The 15,265-nt window shown below is 35.1% G+C and overlaps 1 protein-coding gene across 24 annotated transcripts in view; it reads left to right on the forward strand.

Moving 5' to 3' along the window:
- The window catches only part of grid1a (glutamate receptor, ionotropic, delta 1a), a 492,444-nt gene that overhangs the window by 453,768 nt on the left and 23,411 nt on the right, over positions 1–15,265 (forward strand). For all 24 annotated transcript variants that reach the window (XM_073928587.1, XM_073928578.1, XM_073928576.1 and 21 more), the window contains 4 exons: positions 2,841–2,942; positions 8,049–8,246; positions 8,424–8,754; positions 12,221–12,359. In XM_073928587.1, coding sequence (XP_073784688.1) covers positions 2,841–2,942; positions 8,049–8,246; positions 8,424–8,754; positions 12,221–12,359 — 770 coding nt within the window. The remainder of the gene's footprint in view (positions 1–2,840; positions 2,943–8,048; positions 8,247–8,423; positions 8,755–12,220; positions 12,360–15,265) is intronic.

Consider the following 15,265-nt stretch of genomic DNA (forward strand, 5'->3'; position numbering starts at 1 on the left):
TCCTTAAAATGCAGTGCAAAAGTGGATTCGTACACACCCTTAATGCTTTTGAGCCATGCACTTTAGACTTTGCACCTAGATTATTAACCTAGAGCCCATTTGGCTTGTTTTATAGCTAAACGTGATAAATATGCAATAAAGTGAATTATTCAGTTGACTATTATTACTCAGCAATGAATACTTTGATTTGATCCTGAATGAATCAATGTTTGAATAAATCATTTAACTGAATGATTTATCGGAGTCTCTCATAAAGACCTGTTTATTTGCTGAAAAAGTCAGTGTGAGTGAATTACTTGAACACATTATTGATTGACTATTTAATAATTTAAAATGTATTCAATTAAAATTAAATTATTACAATTATATCCAAAGTAACGTATGAATACCAGTTAGACATCACATCTCTTTCATTTATTTCCTAAAACTTCTAGATATATTATGGTACATAGCTCTACATATGTAATAAATCTGTCTATCTGAGCTGAATCTGCTATTAAGAATGAGGTAGGGCTTATTATTGTGACAGATGCAGGTTATTGGCTACTACAGTGAATACATATGACATGTGTCATAGGGACTGATGTTAAGGCCTCTGTCATCCTGTCACTCATAGAGGATTTTGGGGTCAAACACTGGCCAGACTGAAGCCATGGATGATTTCTGGGTCAGAGTTGCTTCTTTCCTAGATGTGAGTGCAGTGGCCTGCCGAATCAGTCACAGCGAAGCAATGGATCTAGTGGGATATTGGGATTATGATGAATGGGCCTAAAGTTAAAGATAGATGCATCAGAGCTTTCATCTTCAAGTGCACTGCTGTGTTGCAGAGAAGTGCTGTCATTGCTTCTGAACAGAGAATATAAGCAGTTTCCTTTTGTCATTTCTGCTCTGGCTCAGGAACTGGCTTATGTTCTACCAATGTGGTGACTCACAGACAGGATAATACCCACAAAGCTGAAAAGAGTTTTTGTTCATGGACTGATATAAAGAAACTGAAGAAGAATAGAGATTAATGTGCATGTTTTGTATTATGTGGATATTCACTAATAGAATATTTGCATATTAATTGAAGTATTTTCACTTTTGATATTGATATTTCTCAGAGATTGTGTTTTTAGAAAACCTTAGCAATCCTTTCTGTCATGGTGCCTAATAAACTAACTCAATCTTGAAAGATCTCAGTTTGATGTGCATTGATTACAATATGCATCCATTATATTTTTTTTCCCAGGGAAAAAATATTTCCTAAGGACCTGAATGGAATTAAACTAGATTTTTGGTAAAAACCCAAACAATACAAACAAAACAAAAAAAAGGAAAAAAAATTATGTTAGTAACAATGAAGGCCTTTCATTCCACTGTACCGACCCCTGATTAATAAAGGGACTAAGCCGAAAAGAAAATGAATGAATGAATGAATGAATACCACTGAAATGACACAAGGAAAAAGTACTGAACCACTAAAACGTATTTAATACTTTATATAAGAGTCTTTTTTGGTGATAGTTGCTTAAGTCGTGCATTGCTCAGGTGTGATTTTTTTTCACAGACTTCAACAGAGTGTACAAATCTTGCTGGTTCTGTGGGTCTTGTCTATCAAAACTGGCCTTTAATTTGTATTTTTTATTACATTTATTCAGGTCATTGGCTGGGCCATTCTGCGGCTTGATTTTCTTTCTCTGAAAGCATTTGAGAGTTTCCTTGGTTGTCTTTTGGATCATTGTCTTGCTGAAATGTCCACCCTGGTTTCATCTTCGACATCCTGATAATATAGATGTTGGACTAATGAAGCTAATAATAATTTTCACCAACGAAGGCCAGAGGGTTACTGAAAACATTTCACTGCCTTTCTGCACCTCACTTTGTTTATGTGTTCAATACTTTTTTTTAAATTTTTAAACTAATTAGATTTGTTTTATTTTTATTTATGTATTTCTTTGATTGTTATCAAAATTCTGTGAAAATTTCAACAGCACCTTTAGAAATATGTTTTCTGAGGAAAATGCTGTTGAATATAGTACTTATTTCCCCTCTGTATGTATGTGTTTCTAATTGGTCTGTCAATTTAGTCGAGTTTTTCATGGTTTATATTGTATATGTCATTTAAAAATGTAAAATGTCATATAATAAAAAAAAACAATATATATATATATATATATATATATATATATATATATATATATATATATATATATATATATATATATATATATATATAAGAAAATTAAATGTTTGAAAGCCAGTTTTAATCCACTAAGTTTTGATTTCTTAAATCTTAAAAAAAAAGTTAAAAGACAAAGTATTGTTCTGTCTAGTCTTCAAGACCTTTAGAAATTAAATACAAGTTTTGGTAGAGTTGTTCTTTTTTGTATTATGTTTTTGTTTTATTTTGTTTTCTATGGTGATATTGGCTCTAATCAACAGCCTATGAATCATATAGACAAAAAGCAGATTTCTCCTAGTGTGTATGCATGTGTGTATGTGTGTGTGCACGCATGTGTGTGTTCAATTTAGTTTCAAAAGAGAAGGTGAAAATGTGACAGCTGTTGCCAAGGCAACCACCTCACATGATTACATGATCATTTTCACCCGGGCGTGTGACAAAAAGCACAAACCGCCAAACCTTTGAGATGAATTTTGAAAGAGCTACTGATTTCTGTCTAACATTGACAAAAGAGTGTTTGTGTACATTTGAGGTCATGCCAGGCTTTCAGCAATGACCCTGTTCTTCCTGTGTACACTTTTTTTTGTCCTCTTCCTTTTCTTTGCAATCATGTCTGCCATCTAAAACTTGATCAAAGCTCAATCACGTCTCTCTCTTTCTTTTTCTCTGTTCGCAGCTGGCGACGTGGGACTCTGATCGTGGGCTGAACGGCAGTCTGAGGGAGAACCGGGCTGATCACGGCATGCAAGGAATTACTCTCAAAGTGGTGACCTTACTGGTGCGTATTTCAACAAATCTGATTCAGCTCCCTGTTGGTCCAATCAAAGTATTACTGATGCCAGGTTACTGGAATGAAAAAGGATGATTTAGTAGTACATGCTCTTTGAATAACAACTCTTGTCAAGCAATCATTTTCCCTCCCCTGTTTTTTGATTGAATAATGTTGTTTAACCCACTAACCCCATTTATAAGCTTAGGGATTTTATTTCACTGTTCTAATCAGTTCCTGCACGTAATGATTGGATGGCTGGAATGTTGCTATAGAGAAAAAAAAAAGTATTGTTCCACAATCATGTCTTACATGAATTACAAATATACTTTGTAGTGTCATCTGTTCCCATAATAGTCTAAAGTCTGATCTATACTTTCGCCTGGCACCACATCGCGCGCCTCCTCTGAATGAGTTCTCACCTCACAAAGTAGATGAGGTTTCCAGAAATATGTCATATTAATAACATCGTTCAAGATTTTTTAACTAATTATTTTTATAAATTATTTTAATGATTATAAAGATTTTTCTTACCATTCATGATTTTTAAATCAAACTTTGATGCATCATTTGCTTGTGATCTCAGACAGTTCTACCTATTAAAGTTGATTAAAATATTAATTACAAAAGAACATGGGTTGCTCTACAAATATATATATATTTTTATTATAGAAAGCAAAAACTATGATCACCAATAAACTCCAAAAAAAAAAAAAAAAAAAAAAACAGGGCATCAGTGTGTTGTAAACTGATAGGTTCAAATAATGTGTTTCAATTATGAATCAAATAATTTGTTCCTTAATTATTATATAATAATTATATAGTAACTATTAAATTATTTTGAATTCAAAATGAATGGTGAAAAAACAAATTTCTGTAATTAAATAACCTGTTTTGGCTTCTAAGCTTTTACAAAAAAGTGCCTCCTTTCCCACTGTTGTTGAAATTTCTAGTCAAGAATTATTGTCCATCTGGTTATCCCTATGATCACACATGGATGAATCATAAAGATGTCTGTACAGTCGTACCTGTTTCAGACAAAATCTCTTCAAAATGATTCATTATTTAATTCGATTGAAACGCTGCACAGTGTGAACTGTTTGCTTGAGTCTCAAAAAATTGTATATGCTCTGTCAGCCAAAATCATGTTGCTTGCACCCAAAGCAAACCTCTGCAAACATCGTGATGATGTCACATTCGCCACGTGCACTCAAGCAAACTAGCGGACGCGTCCAAATAGGACAGGGTAAAATTGTGATTTTCTAAAATTCATAAAATTGTAATTCAGTTGATTTGAATGTCATCACTCGATTAAATAGGCGTCATTCAGCTAATAGATATGGGCCAGTAGAGGTAATAGTAGGCGCTAAAGGCTGTTATAATTCATCAACATTGTTAATCAGCTATAGATTGGATGTGGCTGTGGCCAATTCTGTTAACGAGAATTATTTATATTATTTATTAAATTTCCCGTTAACTGTATTTTATTAATGTCTACCCCTACCCCAACCATAAACCTATTCGTCACAGTAATGTAAAAACAGATCTAGATCCGGAGCCTTTTCTAATAGTGAATCTGATTAACTGCTAGAATTATTTACAATATTTATTAAATTTTACATTAATTGTATTTTATTAACATCCTAACCAACCCTAAACCCAACAGTCCCAGTAATGTAAAATACAGATCTGGACCTGGAGTCTTCTCTATTAGTATAGATGATTAACCATGTGGATGGATGATAACAGCCTTGTATTCTAGCCTACTAGTAGCCACAGAAGGCCCAAAACTAACAGCTGATAACCACTGATATTGCCCATTTAATCATGTGATAACATTCAAACAGGTGTGTATTTTGATTGTAAAAATCATGACCTTTTTTTTTCCTCTTCCTTCAGTTCTACTTTTTTACCCACAACCTTATACAAAATATGTGTATAGTAAAATAACATACAGCATTAGTAGCCCATTTGACTACTCTTTTATTTTTTTTTTATTTACTCTTTTTTAAAAAAAATTTAAGAAAACTTTTTTATAGATAAAAAACGAACAACTCAAGTAATATTGTGATATAAATTTTATTCTATTGTTTTGAAATTTTCTTTTATTGTTCAAATGTGTAAGAAATTTAATCAAAATAGATTTTAAAACCAAAAGAACTGGGAGCATGAATCATGAATTGTGTTGCCAAATTATATTATGGATCACAGTCACATTCATTATTTATGGTTGTCATAAGCAGTTTATGTTTCCAGATGGTTGCTCTGTGTATGTCTTTTTTTCTCATCAGACATCAGTACTTTAGTCATGCACACTCTTGATGCTTTTTTTTTTTGCCAGGGATTCCTTTGGGCTTTGCTCTTTATTTATTCTCCAGTCTATCTCTATGGTGCTCTCTCACAACACAATTACAGTTCACTTGCTTGAGCCTCAGATATTTCATCTGTCTGCGTTTGAGTGCACAGGGCCTGTTTCACAAAACAGTCAATCTTGTTTGGTGGTGATATGCCTTACTGCAAATTGCCCAGATGAATTTAGAGAGGTAATTTCTGTCTGATGGGGCAGTGCATGCTCTTCTGGCCATGGTGTAACAGGTCAACTGAAACACTTCATTTAGATTAACCTGAGACCAAAGAGTCCCAGCTGTCACTGGTAAAAGTGTCACGTCAGCCAATGCTTTGAATGTGACTGAGAGCCAATCTGACCACAAGTCACGACCTGAACAGATGGATTCACCACAGAGAAATGGTTTGTGATCAATATTAAATCTTTAAATCGCAGAAAAATGTCCAAACGTATTAGTCTGGCAGCTCTCTGCTTTCATCTTTGCTTCCCCTCAAATTAATAATTGATAAGATCCAATCTGAATCTGTGACACTAACGCCAAATAATGGATATGTCAGCTCATAAGCCTGTCCATTAGTGTCAAGATGCTCTGAGAGATGCATGTAAATTGTGAGAAAATCCTAAACTCGCAAATATCATAGTTTGAAAAACTCTGCAAAACTATTGCACGTGAAATGCATGTATGATTTATTTTATTTTAAGATAAGCAGTGTTGGATAAGTTACTTAAAGTAATAGATTACAAATGACTGAATACCAAGGGTGACGCAGTGGCGCAGTAGGTAGTGCTGTCGCCTCACAGCAAGGGTTGCTGGTTTGAATCTCAGCTCAGTCGGAGTTTCTGTGTGGAGTTTGCATGTTCTCCCAGTTTACTCCAGGTGCTCCGGTTTCCCCCACAATCCAAAGACATGCGTACATACAAGAGAGCCTTCTGCCGCTTGTCTGCTGTGTGTTCTGCTGCTTGTCTGCTGTGTGTTTGCGTCACTCACAATTTGCGCCTCCATTGGAAATAGCAAACTTGTGGGTGCAAAAGACGCAACATGTAAACGGCCCCCTATAAGCAGCTACACTTCTCTTTACTTTTCAGAAGTTAGCTTCATTCCCATCCTGCACAAAAATCCAATTTAGCCTATTTAGGCTGAGTTGGGCCACTGTGTTTTTGGACGCTGGTGTCCTCCTTGACAGGTATTGTCATAGAATGCTTTCTTTTCCAGTTGCTGGTCAAGTTAAAAGCAGATGAAATTCCCTTATAGAATGAACATAGACTGAATTTCACAGTAGTATTTTTGTTTTTACACTCAATGAAATCAAAGTAATATCTGTATGCTCACTTGAAGAAGCAACCAGTCTCATCAGCAGCTATTTCAGCTTGCATTCTCCAGCAATTTAAATGCGAATGCTTATTAACTGACGTTGCAGCGGAAAAAGTGATTTAAAAAAAGCAAAGGTACCACTTTATTTTAATGGTCCCTTTGAGTATTGGTAGACTATCTGCTTAATATCTGTTGATACTGTTCCTTCAACAGACATTTAACTGACTATAAGAAACTTTGCAAGTACATGTCAATTTACACTGACCCTAACCCCAACCTAACAGTCTACTTTTAATCTAATGAGAATTATGAGAAATCCAGGTACAATGTATGAAACAGACCACCAAAATAAAGTGTGACCAAAGCAAATATTATTTTCTAAAATCTATATTTGTACCGCAAGTAATGCAATAACACTGACTGTAGTAAATCTTATCAAATTACACAAATAAAAAATGTAATTTATTACTTTACTGCATTCCCGCAAAATTATTTAATTAGAATACAGTAAAGTGGTAGAGAATTCTGAAAGCCAGGATTTAAAAAGTGGTATTGATGTCTTTTTCCATAAATAAAGATTTTTTTTTAGCTAACATCAATCCATATTCCTTAACACATTTCTAAACATAATAGTTTTAATAACTCATTTCTAATAACTGACAGTAAATAATATTTGACTAGATCTTTTTCAAGACACTTCTATAGAGCTTAAAGTGACATTTAAAGGCTTAACTAGGTTAATTAGGTTAACTAGGCAGGTTAGGGTAACTAGGGGTAGGGTAACTTGTTCTGTATACTATTATAAATATAGCTTAAAGGGTTAATAATTTTGTCCTTAAATTTTTGTTTACAAAATGTAAAAACTGATTTTATTCTAGCCAAAATAAAACAAATAAGACTCTCTCTAGAAGAAAAAATATTATCAGACATACTGTGAAAATCTCCTTGCTCTGTTAAACATCATTTGGGAAATATTTAAAAAATGAAAAAAATTCTAGGGGGGGCTATTAATTCTGACTTCAAATATATATATATACTATACTATGTATAATTTACTATAATTGCAGCAATGGTAAGTATTGTATTCTACTTAATTCAAAGAATTCAGAAATACAGAATTCTCATTGACCCCAAATATCAGTGGCAGTGTATGTTAAGACAAAACAAGTGCTTGCATTCTCTCATCTACACTGAAAAAAAAATATATATATATATTTAAAGATGATTCCTTGGATTTACTAAAATCTTTTTTTTATTTGTGTTTAATTTAAACAGACAAATTAAGTTGAACATTACTTAATTCAATTTTGTTTTGTTTAAATTCAACACTGCACGCAACAATACTCAAATTGTTTACAACAATTTTGCAGACATTTTTTTTTTCAGTGTTAATTTGGTTACCAAAATGTAATGTGATAGAGAATCAAATAAGCCTCTAATTTTCTCCCTTCTTTAGGAGGAGCCCTTCGTAATGGTGGCAGAAAACATTCTAGGTCAGCCCAAAAGATATAAAGGTTTTTCCATAGATGTTTTAGATGCCCTGGCCAAAATTCTGGGCTTTAAGTATGAGATGTACCAGGTGGCTGATGCAAAATATGGATCTCCTCAGGCCAACGGGTCATGGAATGGAATGATCGGAGAGCTAATTGGGAAGGTGAGATTTAGATTTTCAAAGTGTGTAATGCTTATATATAGTTTTTTTTTTTTGTATGATTGACTTTATAATTGACTTGACCTCAGTTGATTACATTTCTTTAGGCACATGTAGCTGTGAAGTCATTACACGTGTCATCTTATGTCTAACATGTACTCTCCATGCATTGCTATTTAGCGAGCAGATGTGGCTATTTCAGCCATCACCATCACTCCAGAACGAGAAAACGTAGTGGACTTCAGTAAACGTTATCTGGATTATTCAGTGGGAATCCTGATGACTAAAACAGAAGAGAGACTCAACATCTTCTCCTTGCTGGCACCGTTTGACCTAGCGGTGTGGGCTTGCATTGCTGCTGCCATTCCTGTTGTGGGTGTCATGGTCTTTCTGCTCCGACGCGTCCAGTCTGTCCGCTCCCAGAATCCTCCTGGGCCCCACCAGCCTGCTTCTGTCACCACGTCTTTTCAAAGTGCCATCTGGATCGTCTACGGAGCCTTTGTACAGCAAGGTGAGCTGGGTCACGTCACATGAACATGAGGGATGAGGTACTGCTGAATAGACACCTCTCCTGAATGGTGCCATCGCTTGCTGAAATTCCTGTCTGCAGGAGCGCAGCTAGTACAGCATTTTAATACTTTTATTTTGAAAAAAAAACATCTTTTCAGCAGAATATATAGCTCTTCAAATGCAACTTACAGCACTGCAGCTGATCCCTAGAGTCCTCCATTTTGACAGTTTGTCAAAATGTATTAAATGTATTCTATAAGAATTCTGCAGCTCACTGTTAAAAGATGTACTTATTATGTCTAAAGGTGTATGTGATGGGAGAAGTGTGTTTGGGGTTTTAGATAAATGCCAAAACCTTTTACTGTTCAGTTTAGTCTGGGTATCTTGTCAGCACCAAGATGCAAGCAATTGACAACAGATGTTGAATGACATGTTTTTTTTGTTTTTTTTTTTCTACAGATGTTTCCAGGTTTGTAATTATACTTCCTGGACTGATTATTTGGTGCTAAAACACACATGGCTAGTGATTATAAAAATAGGTTTTGCATTTGGGTCACCTTCTTAAATAAATCTTCAGTTTCACTTATGAAGGACAACCATATGATAATACAGTGCTCAGCATAATTGAGTACAGCCCATTTTGAAAATGAATATTTTTATTCATTTCTCAGTGAATATGTATTTTGGTCAATTTAAACAAAACAAATTTATTAAACAGATATATTTATTAAATAATATTTTAGTCACTAAACATGTTTAGAAATTGAAAGATGATGCAATTAAATTCAACCTGAATATTGCAAAAAAAAAAAAATTTAATCTTACAAAATTTCAACTTAATATTTTTTCCTTTTTTTATGTGTGTTTAATATTTTTCTATAACATATCAATTTAAGTGTACTAGTTTTTGGACCATTATCGTAAGTCATTTTGTTGTATAAGCTGCAGATTTGGCTTCAGTACTGACTAATATTGTATAGCCTATTAAATATATGAATTTGAAAGATAATTTGTGAGGGGTGTACTTATATATGCTGAGCACTGTAAAACATGTGCTTATAGTGTTTAAATTGCATTATTCCTCTAATCCTGATAAAAGTAACACTTTATGAACACATAATCTTGTTCAACAAATGTTAGAGCCTTAAAAGAACAGTATCAGTTCATGTTACCATTTACTTATTGTACACTCTTGTTATGTTTTTGTCAGTGGGGTTGAAATGACTTAACAAAATTATTTGAAACAAATTTAAGGTGAAGAGCCCTTTCATTTTTTTCTCAAATACTGCATATTTTTTTGCAAAATAATATATTTACTGTCATACCAAAATTGCTATTAAAAAAAAACAACAACAACTCAATAATACAAACTAGAGAATACTCATCTATACTAAAATAATACAAACTAAAGAAGAAAACGGTGACTATGCAGGGATTCTACATTTTTAAAAAGAAATATCAGCATATCTATGTTTTCTGGCATAAGTTGTGCACATTTACAATATCACCTGCTGATGAAAAAAACTCTTCTAAAACCTTTTCTAAACCAGAGAGCAGTGTGCACAGAGGTGGCCCTCTGATCCAGGAGACTGACCACTGGCATAAAAAAAAAAACTGATTATAAAATTTTTAATTATATAGTAGGACAGAGACAGGAGCTGATTATAATTATGAAGGTGAATAATTAATATTATTTGTATAATTACTTAGTAAAAGTATCAGTGTGGCAGCACAGTGGCGAAGTGAGTACCACAATCGCCTCACAGCAAGAAGGTCACTGGTTCGAGCCCTTGCTGGGTCAGTTGGCATTTTTGTGTGGAGTTTGCATGTTCTCCCCATGTTTGCATGGGTTTCCTCCAGGTGCTTTGGTTTCCCCTACAAGTCCAAAAATGTAGTATAGGTAAATTTGGTAAGCTAAATTGTGCATAGTCATTTGTGTGAATGAGTGTATGAGGATGCTGGATAAATTGGCGGTCCATTGCGCCGTAGTGACCCCAGATTAATAAAGGGACTAAGCCGAAATGAAAAAAATGAATCAATAAAGTATCAGTGTCATACACTTAAAAAGAGATAATCCTGAAAAATTTTAAATAGCAAATTTTTAATAAATGCTAAACTAATTTGTAATAGAGAGGGTAAAAATGATCTATACCTGGTTCTGTAACAGAACAGCTTTCACTTTTAGTCGGAAAAACATCTCCACACTTTCGCTATAAAAACACTGATGCACTGTGTGATCTCTGTAGCACTCATCGTCGGAGCAGGCAAAGCTGCATAGCTTCCAGTTGTGGTGTGGCTTATTAATAGTATTTTTGTGTATAGGCATCTGTGTAAGCATATGTAAACATCGTTTTGCAGTTTTTGCACACAGTTTGCACACTGTGTGTTTTGTCTGCCACACTTCACCGATGTCATTTTACGGTGCCACCCCATTTCTTGCTCACTGCTGATATGCAAGTAAAGCTAGTTTGTGCCTGTAAACACAACGTTTAAAACATGTATCGCGTTTCATTCAAAATTTATACTGGTTTTATTCTTCACATGTTTGAATCGATTTTCAACCGGCTCACAGTGAGTTGTTACATCCCTAAAACCAACACAATCTCACGGCAATTCAGAACTTTTTGATTTAGTGGCTAATTCGTATGAATTCGTACGATCCAGTTCATGCAATTTAGTATGTCTTGCTCATCCTCTAATGACGGTTGAGATTAGTGGTGGGGTTAGGTTCCATGCCTCCATTTTAAAATCGTAAGACTTTACTTGCTTATTGATGTGGTTGTGTATAAATCAAACTTTCCTTAAAAGATTCAAATTTAGGCCCCTAAAATGAGGCAAGATGTTTAGTTTGAAACCCAGTGCACTTTCAACCCTGTAATGAGACTGGATTCCACTTAACCTTCGACCTTTCCAATTACAGACTCTTTGCATATCCTTTTAGGCCTTAAAGGACATCTCAGATCTCAGATAATTTGACTGTGAGTCCCAAAAGAAAACTTATAGCCTCTAACGAGCTCCATTGAGCTCCAGATCTTTTTTCTCCTCCCGTTTTATTCTCACCGTCTCTGTGTCACTGATGACATTTTCAGGGCTGTGTGCGCTGGAGAGGAATATTGTGTTGACATTTCAGCACAGGCTTATAAGGTGTTGAGCTTTTCTGAGAAAACTGGTGATGGGAGAATGAATCTTATTACACGGCTGCAGTGCTGTGTCACTGCCAAAAAGAAGCAGGAAGAAAAATAATGGAAGGCTGCAATGAGATAAAATCACAGAAGGGTTCAGTGATATAGACAATGGGTCAAGGTTTTGCTGGTTAGCATGTAACCAATAAGCCTTTGCTGTCTAAAAAAAAAGCTTGTCTCTGCATTGACTTTCATTGTATTCTGTGTTCTTGTTGTGTATGGCTGAAATGGTTTGAACAGTCATTCAGCCAGTAGAATGTTTTCTCATCTCTCTTGTGTTTGCAGGAGGTGAATCCTTCATGAGTTCAATGGCTCTAAGAATTGCAATGGGAAGCTGGTGGCTATTCACACTTATCGTCTGTTCGTCTTACACGGCCAATCTGGCAGCCTACCTCACCGTGTCACGCATGGACAACGCTATTCGGTAAGCTAACTAGTCCAACTCTGCATATCAGTGCCAGATCTCTTCACATCTGCAGCTGCTTGCCCATATGCAGGCTTGATAACGCTCACTCATCACGCTGTTGACCACATGGTGTGTCAGAGAGCCCTATTAGAGCTGTCACATCTCTAAACGTAGCTCCAGGTTAGGATATCACGTTGTTGGGTTGCCTTCATTAAAATCAGATTAGTGCCTGCACGACTGCGCATTTTTACTAGTTGACTAGTCATCCAGAAAAGTAGTCGATTAGTCTGTCGGTCAGTGTTTGTCTTATGTAAATGGCTCACGATGCACTGTGCCTTTCCAGCAAAGTTCAATGCTGGGTAGACGGATCGTGCGAGGATAAAAAAATGTCTGCTAATTGTTGTGGGATGGAGAATACATAAGCTTCTTAGTCTTCTCTGTAAAGCTTATGCTGCTTGTTTGGATTTAAATGTAACCTTATATACTGTAATTTTTGTGTGGATGTAAGCGACTTCAGTGGTTTTGGGAATTAAAAAAAAAAAGAGGTGATGGTTGAATGAATCTAATTACACGTCTAGAGTGCTGTGTCACTGACAAAAAGAAGCAACATAATGGAGGATTAAATTAGATAAAATCACAGTGGGGTTCAGTGAGGGTCTGGATTTAACTTGAACCATTTGTACTCTTCTAAATCACAGTTTTTCCATTGGCATTGGTGGTTACAAGAAGAACCTTTATCATAGCTGAAACCCTTTTCCCCTTTTCTAATGAAAAAAGGTTCATTAGAATAATAAAATATTCCTTATACAAGGAAATTTATTGTTAAAACTGCTTCATTAGCTATGCTTCTATCCAAAGATGCAAATTAAACTTGTGAAAATGTACAGGCCACATAATATCACATAAAACATTTGCCAATAAAGCACCTTTTTTGATAAACTGGCATCAAATATCAAAAGATAAATAGAATTTTCTGAAGAAGGGTAAGCCATTTTGCATCTCTTTTGTTATATAATCATTGATTTGCACCTCAAAAGATGAAAATACGACGCGATGAATGTGCAGTGGCTTTTGGAGGTGCGAGACCACTCTATGGGAGTGCAGCCACTCAAGAAAGTTTTGGGAAAATACCAAACCACTTTCTTGACCAAAACAATCAATTTTACTCAGTTGTATGGCATTTGCATGGTATTATCCGTTCGTATGTCATTTCAAATGTTATCACTTGATTGAATGGGCGTTATCAGTGGTTAACAGCTGATAGTTCTGGGCCAGTAGGGGCTGTTATCATGCATCCACATGGTTATTAAGCTATACTAATAGAGAAGACTCTGTTTTTACATTTCTGTGATGGTTGGGTTTAGGGTTGGGGTAGGGGTAGAGGTTAATAAAATACGATTAATGGGAAATTTATATTATAAAATATAATATAAATAATTCTCGTTAACTTCTGGCCACAGCCATATCTGATCTATAGTTGATTAACCGGGATGGATAATGACTTCTGAACCTTCTGAGCCAACTCTATAAAACTGGTGATAGGACACAGACAGAAAATATGTTTCTAACTACAGCTCCAGAGGTGTACATGCAAGTATACAAGTTTGCGGCACAGTTTGCGAATGTTCATTGAAATGATGGATTTGGGAAATACCAAATCAACAAACTATGTTTGCAATGACAGGACTTGCGACCTTAGTTGGCTAACGATGGTTTTCAGAAACGCACCCCAATGTGGATTTTAAAAGATGTTATCAATTGATAAATCTAATCTCCCATGATCTTTTGACATACATGCAGTATAAGAGGTCCTTGTACAATAAGAACATCTTGTAGAATAATCTCCTATTTCAGAACTCAAACATAAAACACTCATGTATACAAGAAAACATTATGGATGCCTCTTGAGATTACAAGATTTGTTTTTGAAACACGGTCCTTGCATTACCTTCTTGGTCATACAGAGTGTATACACTAGAAGTGACCACAGTTATATTTTTAGAGTATATCAGAATGAGCTAATATTTCTATCTCAGCTTTCAGTAACATCTTTTGTGTGCCAATTTGTGATTTTTTTGCTTGTATATGAATGTATTTAATGACCGTCTTAGATGTCTGCTGTGGCAGTGTGCTAATGTGTGTAATGCTGACCAAATGTGACAGAACTAGTAGCTGCAACTCTTTTCTGAATCTAATTTAAGGAAGTCTTTTAAGTATTATAACAAGAAATACTGTGAGTCAGCTAAATGCATCATAGTTCTTCAAATTGCATCTGAAATCTCAGCATGCCGTCTGTCTCTCAGCGATCACGTTGGTGCTTCACTTCCCAGCAGGCAGCTCACAGTTCCTGACATTCTTTATAAATTCCACGAAAGGTCGCCTAATATTAAAATCCTTCTTTTTTTTCCCCCTTCGCTTCTTCTTTCAGGTGCCAGAACTTTTTCTTCCCTCTTTGTGTGTTTTGGGTGTTTTGTTAGTGCAGACAGTTCAGAGAGTCTTATGTGCTTGTTGTTGTAATTGCACTGGGCTGCTCTTTATTTAACGTACTGTATACTGCAGGGGTGTCCAAACGTTTTGGTCCGAGGGCCATTTTCCACACATTTCTAAACACAATAGTTTTAGTAACTCATTTCTAATAACTGATTTATTTTATCTTTGCCATGATGACAGTAAATAATATTTGACTAGATATTTTTCAAGACACTTCTATACAGCTTAAAGTGATATTTAAAGGCTTAACTAGGTTAAATAGGTTAACTAGTCAAGTTAAGGTAATTAAGCAAGTTATTTTATAACAATGGTTTGTTCTGAAGACTTAAGGGGCTAATAATTTTGATCTAAAATGGTTCATAAAAAAATAGATAGATCATAACAAGAACTGCTGCTAAATTGAATGCATGTAATAGCGACACCCGGTGGTTATT

The sequence above is a fragment of the Danio rerio genome, chromosome 17 (genome assembly GCF_049306965.1).
Source record: "Danio rerio strain Tuebingen ecotype United States chromosome 17, GRCz12tu, whole genome shotgun sequence".
NCBI classification, from domain to species: Eukaryota; Metazoa; Chordata; class Actinopteri; order Cypriniformes; family Danionidae; genus Danio; species Danio rerio.